At 41.8% G+C, this 13,975-nt stretch overlaps 2 protein-coding genes across 5 annotated transcripts in view; both read left to right on the top strand.

Annotated features, from left to right (window-relative positions):
- RGPD4 (RANBP2 like and GRIP domain containing 4) overlaps positions 1-11,652 on the top strand; it is a 34,379-nt gene extending 22,727 nt beyond the window's left edge. For 2 of the 4 annotated variants that reach the window (XM_086476976.1, XM_086476954.1), the window contains 9 exons: positions 2,574-2,741; positions 4,177-4,269; positions 5,153-5,349; positions 5,866-6,094; positions 6,606-6,704; positions 6,872-7,014; positions 8,613-8,886; positions 9,038-9,372; positions 11,158-11,652. In XM_086476976.1, the coding sequence (XP_086333102.1) occupies positions 2,574-2,741; positions 4,177-4,269; positions 5,153-5,349; positions 5,866-6,094; positions 6,606-6,704; positions 6,872-7,014; positions 8,613-8,886; positions 9,038-9,372; positions 11,158-11,463 (1,844 nt within the window). In that variant the 3' untranslated portion in view covers positions 11,464-11,652. Of the gene's footprint in view, positions 1-2,573; positions 2,742-4,176; positions 4,270-5,152; positions 5,350-5,859; positions 6,095-6,605; positions 6,705-6,871; positions 7,015-8,612; positions 8,887-9,037; positions 9,373-11,157 lie in introns of all 4 variants that reach the window. The other 2 variants (XM_086476969.1, XM_086476960.1) reach the window with 2 other exon arrangements.
- An 873-nt stretch (positions 11,653-12,525) lies between these two features.
- CCDC138 (coiled-coil domain containing 138) overlaps positions 12,526-13,975 on the top strand; it is a 39,883-nt gene continuing 38,433 nt past the window's right edge. Inside the window, exon 1 of the mRNA XM_086481782.1 lies at positions 12,526-12,939. Within this exon, the coding sequence (XP_086337908.1) occupies positions 12,526-12,939 (414 nt within the window). The remainder of the gene's footprint in view (positions 12,940-13,975) is intronic.

Here is a 13,975-nt window from a genome sequence, read left to right as displayed (position 1 = left end):
AAAAACAACAGTCTTTTAAGAATATGTTGTACATATGCATGGGTTGCTGTTTTCATGGCTGCCTACGAAGATCTGTTTATGCTGTCTGCAGCATTTTTGCCTAAGAAAAGTTAACTTTCTTGTGGGGAGGGTGAGTAGAAACTGACTTAACTGAACCACTGAACATCTTGCTCAGTCTTACTTAGTATTCTGAGGGCAAAGACCTGTTGCAATCTTAATCTTTGTTGTTGAACCCTTTTGTCACTTTGCATGGATGTTTGGAACACTAGAATCTTAATCCAGGGTTTGATAAATCAGCTTCATGGAGCATTTTACCTATGGATTAATGTGAAGTGACTTTTCACTGTATTTCTCTTACTCGGCTACTTTGCACAAAAGCTACTGAAAGAGACTGCATGATGACTCCTTGGGAACGATGTCTGTTGAATATGATGGACTGTGTATCACCTGTTGTTAGGGTCTTCTAGCTAGCTTTATACTGCTCAGATAAAAGGAAGCTCACACTTTTACTATCTACCTGACTGATTTTGGAAGAAATTTTTTGTTGAAGATACTTTTTTTTGAAAATTCTCTAATCCTCAGGAAAGCTGTTGTTTGCTGTAAACTTTAATGGCTGTAAGACTGAATACTCCACGCTTAAACCTCTGTAGTGGACTTGGTGCAAATTTACTCAGTCCAATTGAGACACTTGCTTAACTAATTGAGAGAAGGAAACACATGCTAATATGCATGCATGTCTTCATAAGAGGGTACTGGATGTTATGTTGTCAACTGTACTCCCAATTCTTAAATGAGCTAGGGTTAGTGAGGTTTTTTGCATAAGATTCTGAGAAAATATATGAAAACATCTATAGCTTGCTGTCATGATAGGAACTTAGAAATTTGCTGTTCAAGATTTTTATCCTACATTTACTTTGTACAGGCTCAGAAGAGCTATTGAGATCTAAAGCAGTGAGCAAAAAGGATTACTGTACAAGACTGTATGTGGTGGTAATGGGTTTGAGCTACACTCTGGTATAGAAGTGCCTGAAATGAGTGACATGTAATCAAAGGGAGAATCAATTAAGGCAAAGGTTGGGGAGGGAGCATTTTGAAAAAAAGACTTAAATTTGAACTGGTACTTCGGATTTTGCTTTTACTCTTCTATTCTTTATATGGCTTTTAATCTACTGCAAGATACTAGTGGGAAAACTACTTTTAAAAAGGAGATTCATTTTAGTGTCAGAGGATCAAGGGGCATGTCTATAAACAGTACACTTCTGTCCTTGTCTCATTTTTTTAGTGGTGAATGTCAAATTGCATGAGCCGGAAAATGGGTGTTGCTCAGGCACTGAGCAGTAGTCTGCTTCCTAGCTGAAGATTTAGGTTCCCATTTGACTGCACAAACTTATCAGGTGTCATCAACTTTCTGAAGAACAGAACAGTGAGCTTCTGAGAACACCCTTCAAATTCTGCTGACTAGTTTAACTCAAACCTGGAGAACATTAACAAATAGTTTTGCTTACTAAAACAACCAAATTGTTCTTAGAAACAACAAATGCATGGATATTGATGTGCTTGTGGGGTAATTCTTATGAATAGTTAAAAAATGGTTTCTTGCACCTTTTACCAAACTCCCCCTCTCAAAACAACACTAAAACCCAACCCAAACAGACAAAACCCCAACCAAGCAATACATGACTGGTATATCCTCCCTCTTTACTTCCATTCTCTCATAATAAACTCAGATCTTTGTTTCTAAAGCTGTCTCCTTGTTGTTATAGCAGTATGTGTCTCTGCAGTTTGCCCTAGGCTGTGCTTTCGTCTTTAACCTTTGATTATGCACTGTTTTTTTTTCTATACAAGTGGAATGGACAATTTAATGTTGGAGAGGGGAGAAAAAGCTATATAATAACATTTTTAGTGGTATTTGTCCTTACTGGGAAAGCTGGTTAAAATAGGCTGAAAGCAGTAGTTTTTGTTGTTTAACAAGGTGGAACTAAAAGTTACAGTAAAAGTTTCAGCAAGAGCTATTAAGGTAAATTGAGATTAGCTAATAAAAAGCTCGTATTTCTCTTAGGTAATTTGAAATAAGTTCTATTCAGTTGCTGTTTGATATTTTCTAGAACTTAATGCACTTTTAAGCAATGCAATAGGACATGTTGCTGTAGACAGCTTCACTTTTTCTTGTTTCGAGCCTGAAGTTTGCTTTTCTACCTCTAGATAACACCTATATCCCTCTTCTCCATAACCGTATTTTGTTTGACATGAGGACTTAGTTAAATAATCGTTGTAACAAATTCACAAGATGCAGGCTTGTTTCTGTTTTGATACTTGAATTCCAAAGGCAATAGAACAGGATGTAGTTGGGTGTGCAGGTTAGAATTTCTTAAGCTTTAACAGGATGCTCTGTTCCAGCATCCTGTAACTTTGATTTTTGTTTCATGTGGATCAACAGAAAATATGTAGGCTCCAATGTATTTCTAAGTGCCTTAGAATTAATTCAGTTCTGTAATAATGGCAATGTGGGGTTAATGTTATTCTCTGTTCTGAAATTACTCAGTTCTAATGGTTCTTTCAATTTCTGTAAAAAGCTGAGAAGACAACGACGTCAGAAGATGATGTTCCATCTGATGATGTTATAATAGTTTATGAGTTAACACCTACCCCTGAACAGAGGGCTCTTGCTGGCTTTCTCAAGCTGCCTTCAACATTCTTCTGTTACAAGAATAAGCCTGGATATGTGAGTGACGAGGATGATGGTAAGGAGTGCCAAAGTTAATCTTCCTTTTGCCTTTTTGTGGGGAAAGAGTGTAATATGCTGCACTGGTGCAGCCCCACCTCAAGCACCATGTGCAGTTTTGGGTGCCTCGGTGTAAGGACATCAAACTATTGTGTCGAGGGGAGGGTTACCAAGATGGTGAAAGGCCTCAAGGGCCAGACTTAGGAGGAGCGTCTGAGGTCACTTGGCTTGTTCAGCTTGGAGAAGAGAAGGCTGAGGGGTGACCTCATCACAGTCTGCAACTTCCTCAAGGTGGGCAGCAGATGCAGGGGGTGCTGGTCTCCTCTGTCGTCACCAGCGATAGGACATGAGGAAATGGAATGGAGCTATGTCCAGGGAAGTTCAGAGTGGATGTTAGGAAAAGGTTCTTCACAGAAGGGGGGGTCGGTCGCTGGAACAGGCTCCGTAGGGCACTGGTCACGGCACCAAACCTGTCAGAATTCGGGGAGTGTCTCGACAATGCTTCTAGTCATATGGTTTAGTTTTAGGTCATCCTGTGAGGAGCAGGGAGTTGGACTCGATGATCCTTATGGGGCCCTTCCAACTTGAGATTTCTGTGACTCTGAGAATAGTATCAGAACCATTAGGCACTCTAATATTTTTGTTTAGATTGATTGGAAATAATCCTATTATCTTCCTTATGGCCAGAGATGTACACTCGGTTCTTCAAGACAGAATAGTACAGTGGAGGCCCAGGAATGCCTAAAGGGCATTTGTATTGGTGTCTTCTGGGTGTTGGCACTCATATTAGCAATGCACTTGGTTAGGTAGGACTAAGTAATCTGATATTTGAGCCTGGTCTCACTTGAGCAAGAGGCTTCTGTATCTATTTTTAGAGACCAATACGAGGCAGTCTTTACCAAAAAGGAACATGCTCGGGTTCCCTAAATACTAGACTAGTGGCTTACTGTTCTTCTAAAGCAAATTGCTGGCTCTAAAACGGAACATATTTGATGTCAAATCTTATTGCATGCAACTAAATTGCTCTTTATTCACCAGCAAATATGTTAAATGGAAGTTCTGAAGCATTGTATTCAACAGGAAATGGGAGAAGACAAGCCCCCTTCCCACAAATATCTGAGCTTGCTAGTTTTCATATAAAAGATCTTCAGTCTTCCTTCCCAATTCTGTTTAGTGGCACCGTTCATAAAAATCACTCAGTAAGAAATGTGTTTTCTGAAAACAGAACCTGTGCCATACATCTGTAACAATCTAGGCCGAGAAAAGTGTCAATAGCTCACTGAGGCACACTGATGCAAAATAGGAAGTAAAAGCTTACTTGCTGACCTATGGAATGCTTAAAACAAAAGCAGAAATGATGCATGCTTGCTAGGCTTGTGAGTCAGAAGGGCTTAGCAGGCTGCTCTGTATCTAGAGGATCCTTGGGAACTTAATGCTTGTTTCCTGTGTTTAAGATGAAGACTATGAAACAGCTGTCAAGAAACTTAATGGAAGATTGTATCCCAGTGATTCAGAAGAGAAAAAGAAATTGCAAGATCCTGTAAAAGGTAAAGTCTTAAAACACAATACATAGAATTCTTATATACTGAAACAAGCTTTAAATCTGAAGGACACAGGGGCACTGAGATTAATTTTATGTTTCCTGAGGTAGTTTGTAGAAGCACTGATGGTGGGAGCAGAAAAGCTGCATCTCAAAATACAGCTTCGAGCTCAGTACGTTGAACTGTTAAGCAGTAAAGTGGTACCTGAATGAGAAATGTACGTTTCGGGTGACCTCTAAACAAGAACATTAAAGTGTCGTCCTACCTTACTGTACAAGACAAAAGTTGTCTACGTCTGTGAATACTTGCTACTTGTGCAGATAGTTTAAGTTAAGCTTATGAGTTAATGTTGTTGAATTAAAAAAAAAGGTGTTTGGTCTTTATACTAAAAATACAGGTATAGAAGATTGAATTTGCTGCTTATGTTTACGTCTGCTTTGGCTGTGCCTCAGACTTTTGTGTTTCATAACTTAAAATCTGGGTAGATACTTCTAGAAGTGAAGTTTGGGGTTTTTTTGAGGACATGTGCTAGAAAGAGGTGGTATATATATATATATATATAGCCATCTGAAATATGAGCAAATGTTGAAGGAAACTATTAGTAGTGGCAGCTGCAAGATTGAACTCTTCGTCGTTGCATGGAAATTCCCTGTAAGCAATAGAAATCCAAATATGATGAATTCCCAATTCCAGTCACCCTGCATAGAGTTAGGTAATTTAATCTTTACTTCTGCTGTCTTAAACGGTAATGCTATTTGAAAAACTCTTGAAGTCTTTTCTTCAAGTTGCTCATGCTATCATGAAGTTATTTTATACTGTAGGTGCCAAAAATTACTTCAGTATTTAGCTGCCTTTCCAGCTATTTTCCACCAATTTTTACTCTTTGCAGTAGACATCACAGGAAACGGTGAATTCAACAATGAAGGAGAATGTGCTGCTACTTGTGAACAGAAACCTGCTCCTGAGGAGAGTGCTAAAGGAGAAACTCTGCAGGTTCCTTCTACATCTGTCCGTGGTGTCAGCAGTGACACTGAGGATGACAGTCCGGAAGACTTTCAGACAGAAGTTAAAATTCAAGAAACAAAAGTAAGAACTAAATCTTTATTAAACGTTTTGTCATTAAACTTGTACAATGACTTCATATTCGTGTGAGGCTTTACGTAGTTTTTCACCCTGTGAGAAGTAGAACATCCAGTGGGGGAAAATGATTTGACACTTTAGTGGCTGTTCCTCAAGTCTTTGCCAACACTGAAACGGAAGCTTAGATCTTAAGTTCCTTGAGATGAGAAAGGAGGTACAGCTGTTCTCAAACTGCTTTGGCTAATAAAATCAATCCAAATCTGTATATATAAGGACTAATTGATTTCAGGAAGTAATAGTATTTTTTTGAAAGCATGCTACTTCAAAGGTATTTCAGTCTCTTGTCAAGTTAATGTCCTTATGTGTTAAGTGTAATGAAAAACTCCAGAAAGCTTACAACAACAATTTTTATTGGTGTTCTTTTTTTCTAAAATGACTGTTCTTCATCTCCTGAGGAGGTGGTTTGAGTACTAGGCTCTTCTACCTGATTCGCTTATTTTATTAATTTTTTATTACTCTCAGGAGAATGAGGTTACAAGCTCAGCTGACATGGCCTGTACTAGTAAGGAAGAAGTACCTACTCCATCCACCGATGAGGTGACAGTATTTGTCCAGTCATCTACCAACAATGGAGAACCAGATTCCACCAGTGAAACTGTGTGTGTATCGCAGACTTTATCAGGAACTGAGGACAAACCTGTAGACTTGTCAACTAAAAAAACTGATTCGGACTGTTCAGAGTCAACACAAGGTAAGGTCAGGGGTGTGTTCGGGTTTCCTGTAGGAACGTAGTGTGTGCTTTTCTGTAGTTGTGGCCTTGGAGAGTAGTACCAATACTGGATTAGAAGCACGAGTACCGATCTAGTAAAAAACGTGACTGGGAATTGAAATAACTGTATACATCAAATGCTGGTGTGTTCAGATGGCACTGCTGCAGAGCAATGCTAGTGTCTGTTGTATAATTTATATGTGATGTACTTCCTCTCATTAGTTTGCTGTTAAATACTGCATGAATACTTACTAGAGCTCTGTGGATCTGCACAGAAGTAGCATGCTGAAACTCGCACACAGTCTTGAGCCCTCTTTTTTTTAAACCATAATAAATGACTGTCATTATGACAAGTGTCACGCGGACTTTAAATTTATTGGAAGGTAAAAATTAGAGCCTTTTCCAGTTTATTCTTGTCACTACATAACATTAAATGCATTTTCTTTAAGAAAGGCAGAGAAAAACCTTGTGACTTTCCTCTCTTATTTGATAGAAAACAGAATCATCTCATTTGGTTTCGGCAATACTGCAGGCTTGTCATTTGCAGATCTGGCTTCCAAAAACTCTGGAGACTTTGCTTTTGGCTCAAAAGGTGAGTTAAACTTGTCTCTGAGACAGGCTTAGCTGGACTTGTTCATACAATATACCTTTTGCGCACCAAATTTCTACTGTCAGTCAGTTAAAGACAGTTTTTTGCAAGTTTTTGTCAGGAAGAAGAAAAACTACACAAAGTTTAAAATGTAACTTTCTTAATTGTAGATAAAAACTTCAAATGGGCAAATACGGGAGCAGCTGTGTTTGGAGAGACAACCCGTAAAGCAGATGAAGATGAAGGTGGTAGCGATGATGAGGTGGTACATAGTGATGATATCCATTTTGAGCCAATTGTGTCCTTACCAGAGGTAAGGCGACTTCTGGAATATAAAACAACATTAAGATAAGCATGTCCACTAACTTTTTTTTTTAAAAAAAGCTTTGCTTATTTGGTTAACTAACTGTTTTCTGTGTGGTGTGCTTTGTTCTGTACTTGCACTGCCTGTGTAGAAACATGTGCTGGTTTAAGTCCTAGCACAGCTTAGCAGTGGGGAAGTGTCTGGTGCATTAGTTAAAATTTTCAGTGTTTATTTCGTTATATGTTGATGGAGTGTTGATCACTATGCAAATTCACGCATGTAACTTGTAAAAGCTAAAACTGATTTGTTATTGCACAGCTGAAAGCCAAGGCAGGGAGCTGAGTAACTGTTAGTGCTAAGACAGCTCAGCTGCGGCTTTGTGTCAATGACTTGTAGATGTGGTTCTGTGAAAGTCGTGCCAAGGTCAAATTTTTATTCTAAGCTAGGCAAGAGGTTTCTGGAATCACTAAGCAATAAAGATGTAGTACAGTTAACCTCACCTGAAGGCTAAGGGAACTGGTTTTGTTAGTTTGAAAAGAAATTGTTTTTCAAGAAGTAGGAGATCGTTCAGCTTTGAAGGTGGCCTTGTACCTTACTGAGCAAGGCTTCACACGGTCGTTCGTGTCTCTTTGGTATTTAGCCGTAGTGTCCCTAATAACCATTTCAAACTTTTCTGATGTTGCGTTGTCTGGCTTTCCTATAAATAGTATAATAATTATAGATTAGTATAATTATTAAGCAAACAAATAGAGCACAAATAAACAGGCATGCAGTGTCCTTTAATTTGAACGGCAAATCTGATGTAGTCCATAACATGCCTTCAACCACCTTCAAAATTTTCTCATCTGTGTCTCATATCATGACTTCTATGATTTGCCTTTCTTCCCTTATGTGCTGCTTCTCTTCTTTAGTCTCATTTCTCCCTCCACAAATGTTTGTCATGTTTCTCCAGTTCTCTCAAGTGTTCCTTGTCTTCAGAAGGTGTGTTAACTAAAGGAGATTAGTTAAAGGCCAGTAATATGCACAAATCGATACCACTGTCAGGCCTCGGTTTGTTACACTCGGTTGGTGTTTGTTCTGTTCAAGTGCAAATACCAAGTTCTTTGACAGTCTTCAAAGGGGAACGCCTAGAATGGTGGTAGTGCTGTATCTTCACTTCTCAGTGTGCATGTCATTCAGCAAACCTCAAGCTTCCTGGGGGACTTGTCAGAACACTTGATAGTGATTTTTTTAAAGAAGAAAAAAAAAACCCAAAAAACCCCACAAAAACCCCACCGGAAAAAAAACCCTGCCACCCCCCCCCCACTCCTCCCTCCTGAGAAAAAAACAACCAAACACCCACCAAACCCACATGGGGCATGGTGAAGTAGTATTGCAGTGCTGTAATTAATCTCAAACAATGGAGTTTGTTGGGCTCTTAAACTCTGAAAAGGCTAGACTTTTTACTCACTTTGGTGTGTGATGAATATGGTGTTGGAGAAAGGACCACGTGGAATAATTTTCCGTTGTATTGAGTCAGAGCCACAGTAAGTGTAAGCAATGCTATTTAATATAGTTAGTGATGGCCCTCTGGGAAATCACAGGTACTCTGCTGTGCTGTTTTTTAGGTGGAGGTAAAATCTGGAGAAGAAGATGAGGAAATTCTCTTCAAAGAGAGGGCAAAACTTTACAGATGGGACAGGGATGCTACTCAGTGGAAGGAGCGTGGTGTTGGAGAGATAAAGATCCTCTTCCATACACAGAAGAAATACTATAGAGTCCTAATGAGGAGAGACCAAGTTCTTAAAGTCTGTGCAAACCACGTCATCACTAAAGAAATGAACTTAGTGCCCTCGGATACATCAAACAATGCTTTGATTTGGACAGCCACAGATTATGCTGGTGAGTGTTTTCAGGTGGTTTTTGTTGGTTCTAGGTGGTCTGTAGTTTCTGTGGCTTTGTTTTTCCCTGGAGATTGTGTTAAGACAAGAGCTATTTCTTTCTTACTATACTGAATAGAACTAAGGAAACCTGTTCTTGGATTTATTTTCAGATGGTGAAGTAAAAGTAGAACAACTTGCAGTCAGATTTAAAAGCCAAGAAATGGCTAATTCTTTCAAGAGGCGGTTTGAAGAATGCCAGCTAAGCTTGTCAGAACTACAGAAGGGACATTTATCTCTGGCAGCAGGACTGTCAAAGGACACCAACCCCGTTGTGTATTTTGAAGTTTCTGCTGATGATGAACCTTTAGGACACATAACCATGGAGCTGTTTTCAAATATTGTCCCTCGAACTGCTGAAAATTTCAGGGCCCTGTGCACAGGGGAGAGAGGATTTGGATTCAAGAACTCCAGATTTCACAGAATAGTCACTGACTTTGTGTGTCAGGTAAGTGTAACAGGAGGACTCTTCATTGAGAGAATGAGGTGCCTCTTGACTAACAATGGCACTTCAAAAAAGTCACTTATACGGGATAGCGTGTTCTTGTGGGCAGTGTGAATCCAGTGTGCAAGATTCTCCCATCTGCCCTTTTCCCTACAAGGTGAGAAGCGGTGCAAGCAGCTAGATGCTGCCCTAAGCCAGATGCTTTCTACCCGAGTCTGCCAGCTGCCTGATGCTTTAGTGTTACCTAGTGCTGCCACGTTGGCGTGGAAATAAAAACGGAGGTGGAGATCTCCTCTTACAGTGGACAAGGGGCCTGTTGCTGAACAGGAACACCAAAGAAAGTAGGAGGTTCCCAAAACTACCGTTCAGCCCTCTCTCTTCGCAGAGAGGAACTTCTGTATGCTCACCTGCTGAGAACACTTACTTGCCAGGCTTCTCTTGCATTTTAAAGTACACTTTGTATTTCAGATAATGTGCACTTTAAAACTGATATTCCAAGTATTTTAGATGCTCAAGTGTCCATCTAAAAGAAGTCTTTTAGATCTCATCATGCAGTGGCCTGTTCCTTAAAATACTCAGATTTTTCACTGAGAGTGTCAGCCTGCAGTGCATCTGAACCCCTGTGTTAGGTGGTGTTGTTTTCAAACCTCTGTGATCATTTGGTATCACTAGAAAGTTCATAAATGCTGAAGGCTTAGGAGATTGATCATAGCGCAGCTAAGCCTTTCCTTTTGTAAAATGCTCATCAAAAATTCAGTGATTTCTAGTGATTTGTAACAGGCAGAATGAACCAAATTCCTTACACACTACACTAATGTTCCTGCATGTCACTGCATCCCTGAAGACGAGGCATGACCTTGCACAAACTCAGAAGTAGGCAGTAACATATGAATGGCTTGTCACCAGAATAAAAAAATCATCCGGTCTCCCGATTAGGTATTGTGTGTCTCTGAAGGATGCCCTTTATGGCTCTTTTGTTACAACTTTGGGCCCTTCTGATAAGCAAAGCAGCGTTGCTTATTTAGGGTTTAAGCTTGTTTCAGGGTATTCTACATCCTATAAGGAGCACTTTCGTTTAAAACAGTTAACTGCACCATGTGCACCCTGATGAAAAGTGAGCCTTTATCACATGAAATCAGTATATTCTAAGTTTGCTGTGCCTAAACTTTCTCCAGGTACAGCAAGAAGCTTTTCAATGAGAACTAAGGCTTTTGTTCAAATCTATACCGTCACTTTTAAGTGTATAGTCAAATAATCACGAGCTAGAAGCTTGCTGCCTTGCCGAAAGACAAAAGAGACTCCTCACTAGCAGTAGCTGCTGTCGTGAACAAGCAGTAATGTGGCAAAACCTACTGCCCACACAGAAGCAAGAAATTCCTGGTCACTGGTACCTTAACCTTTTCCAGGTGATCAGCCCCCTATGCCTGCAGGGACTAAGCAAGGATGGGCCTTCAGTGAGGTAACGTGGGTCCTGGCTGTCGGGGCCAAGTGATGTGGAAAGTAGGATTCAGGCCTACAGGAGTGGTCACCACGTGGAGCAGGGAGACAAAATGCTGTGTTTGGAATAAACAAGGGACAAACTGTCCATTACTGCTTCCGTTACTGTGAACAAAGCTGCTGACGCTGGGAAGCCATGTATCTAAGTAAATATGGTGCTTGTGAAAACTACGAATGAGTTCTTCCAAAGCAAAGCCTTTACTGTTGAAAGGGAATATAGTTGTGCTGATGGTTTGTGTTTTCAGACTTGCAAGTTAATGCTGTGCTTTGTTTTTGTGGTTTTTTTTTGAGGGAGGTGATATAACTAACCACGATGGAACAGGTGGACGGTCAATTTATGGCACAGCCTTTGAAGATGAGAACTTCGAAGTGAAACACACTGGCCCTGGATTGTTGTCAATGGCAAACAAGGGCAGGGATACAAATAATTCTCAGTTCTTCATAACACTTAAAAAAGCAGAACACTTGGACTTCAAGCATGTGGTATTTGGGTTTGTGAAAGATGGAATGGATGTTGTGAAAAAGATTGAATCCTTTGGTTCTCCTAAAGGGCTAGTAAATGGGAGAATTGTCATTACAGACTGTGGGCAAATATAGAATTATTGCTTTGAGTATACAGATGTTCTAGCATTATAAATCCATATTTAGATGTTACTGAATAATTATTTCGACTTCTTAAAATGGACACTTCTGATGTATAAATGTAAAATTACAGCTTATAGTTGGGTTTTTTATGTGTTCTAATTGATTTTTTTGCATGTTAAATAAAGTTCAGACACTGGCATATTTCAGGTGTATTTGTGTTATCCTGACATATTTGTATTAAATGTCAAATTTTAAAAATTAAATCTTAGTCTTGTTAAAATAAATGTCTTCACTTTGGTTTGTTTAAAAAAGAAAAACTTGCATAATTTGGCTTCCTCCTTTCTTAAATCTGTTTTGAACATACAAATTGTAGGTGCTAATTCCTGGGCAGTAAACTGATGGCCTTTGAAACTTACTGCTTACTCTTGCGTGCAGAAAGTGAGCTGAGGCAGCTAGCAGGCACTGGCTGGGTTGTGCTGTCTCAATAGCACTTCAATAGGTGAGAGCTAGAGAATAGTTTTTAAACATTTTGATCGGTATTTTGCTAGAGCTGTGTTTTGACTGTGGTTTTTTGTATGTATAATGCTTCTAAATCACTTAAGTAGATGCTTTTCTTTTTTACCCGATGGATTTTACCCGAAATGCTGTAGTATAACCCCCTGCTGCTGCTATGATGCGACTCACTGGGCTCTTGGCCTTCGTTAGCTGTTCCTGGGGCAGGCTTCCACATTACAGACCAGGGTGGGCTGTAGCTTATGTATGCCAGGGTCTTATCTTTTAAAAGTTTGTCTCTCAATAGTGAATATGTGTGAATAAGTGTCGAGTTTTTTTTGGACTTCTGCTCGCAGCTCACTGCTGGTGTTGTCGAGGTTTTTTCCAAGGTAACCAATCTGGGACGCTGGACATGGGTAACTTTGTGTTTTCAGCCTTAAGTACTTTTGGATACTTTTTTTTTTTTTCCCCCAAAGCATAGCAGGAGTACTTCTTCCCTGAAGCTCCCATACAAACCTCACTCTAAATTGGCACAACGCAGCCGCTGGGGCTGGCGCTGTGAGGCCCGGCCTACCCCGCCCGATGGCGGCAGGAGAGGCCGGCCCTGCAGCAGGCGCTGTACTCCCGCGGGGCGGGAAGCGGTCGGTGGGCCTATCCGGCGGGAAACAGGGGCCCGGCCCCCGCTCCGCCGGCCCCCGCTCCGCCGGCCCCCGCTCCGCCGGCCCCCGCTCCGCCGGCCCCCGCTCCGCCGGCCCCCGCTCCGCCGGCCCCCGCTCCGCCGGCCCCCGCTCCGCCGGCCCCCGCTCCGCCGGCCCCCGCTCCGCCGGCCCCCGCTCCGCCGGCCCTTGGGCGGGACCCTGCGCCTCGCCCGGCCCTAACGGGCGGTGGGAGCCTCTGCGCCTGCGCGCCGCCGCCGGTGGCGGTTCGTTCGAGCGCCAGCGTCGCGCCATGGAGGGTCCCGGCCGCTCCGACCAGCGTCTGCGGGGGCCGACGGGGGTGAGACGGGAGGGCCGGGGGTGCGCGGCGTGGGCGGGGGGGGAGATGGGCGGCCCAGGAGGAGGAGGAGGAGGAAGGCTGTTCCTCCTCGCCTGGTCCCCGGGGTGCTTGTGGGGGGGGTGTCTGCGTCCCCTCCCCTGGAGTTCGTTGTGAACGCCGTGGTGTTACGTACAGCGTGAGAGCTAAAACTGGGAGTGAAACAGGCTTCAGGAGCTTGCCGGGGAGGTGTGCTCTTTGTAGCCGTACCGCTGCCCCTCTGCTCTGATGGCGTCACAGTGGAAGTGCTGAAAAGTCATGCTTGTCTGAACTTGAAATTTCCCTGGAAATTGCAATTCCAAATTTTATGCATGCCTGAAACACAGTCTGAGCAGCCTGGCGCTTATTTTTTGCCTAAAACCTTCTGGTGCCTGCCGGTAGGGCAAGATAATATGTGAATCCTCAGAAGCAGTACACTAGGCATGTATGAAATATACATAGTAGGATAACTCGTTTCTTTCATGCCTTCTTTGGCCACAGGAATTGCTAGCCTTGTTTAGAATGCGTTAGGAGTGTTTGTGATTTTTTTTGTAAAGCCTAGGGATGAGCTCTGTTTTCAGGAAGCAGGAAATTGTCCCGTACCTAGTCAATCACAGGAAAATCAAACCAATAGTTCTTAAGAGGCTGCCACGGTGACCAGACAGTAAATCGTGGTGGGTGTCATTCCCCTGTTGAGTTAAAGCAATGTAATTTTACACCAGAGAATGCCAGGTTGTTTGCACTGACACGATGAAGGAACTAGATTGTGATTTCTCTGTTTCCATTACTTGTGCTGACATAAGCATTTAAGGGTCTGCACAGTGGATTAGGAAACTGATCTGCCTAAAAATCTATCAGCAAAGACCCCTACCGCATGCTGGCATTTCAGAAGTCTTTGACACTTTCTAGAAGGAATGCTCACTGGCCAAGGCACTTTTATTTTGTCTGAAGTCTGTCTTTCACCGAGACAAATTTTTGATTTTGCTTTTTTGCGTCTGTATTCCATGGGTCAAATGCTTCC

This window comes from Leptosomus discolor, chromosome 1 (genome assembly GCF_034619465.1).
Source record: "Leptosomus discolor isolate bLepDis1 chromosome 1, bLepDis1.hap2, whole genome shotgun sequence".
Classification (NCBI taxonomy): domain Eukaryota; kingdom Metazoa; phylum Chordata; class Aves; order Leptosomiformes; family Leptosomidae; genus Leptosomus; species Leptosomus discolor.
The sequence above is the reverse complement of the archived record's forward strand: the minus strand, read 5'-3'. Positions and strand labels throughout refer to the sequence as shown.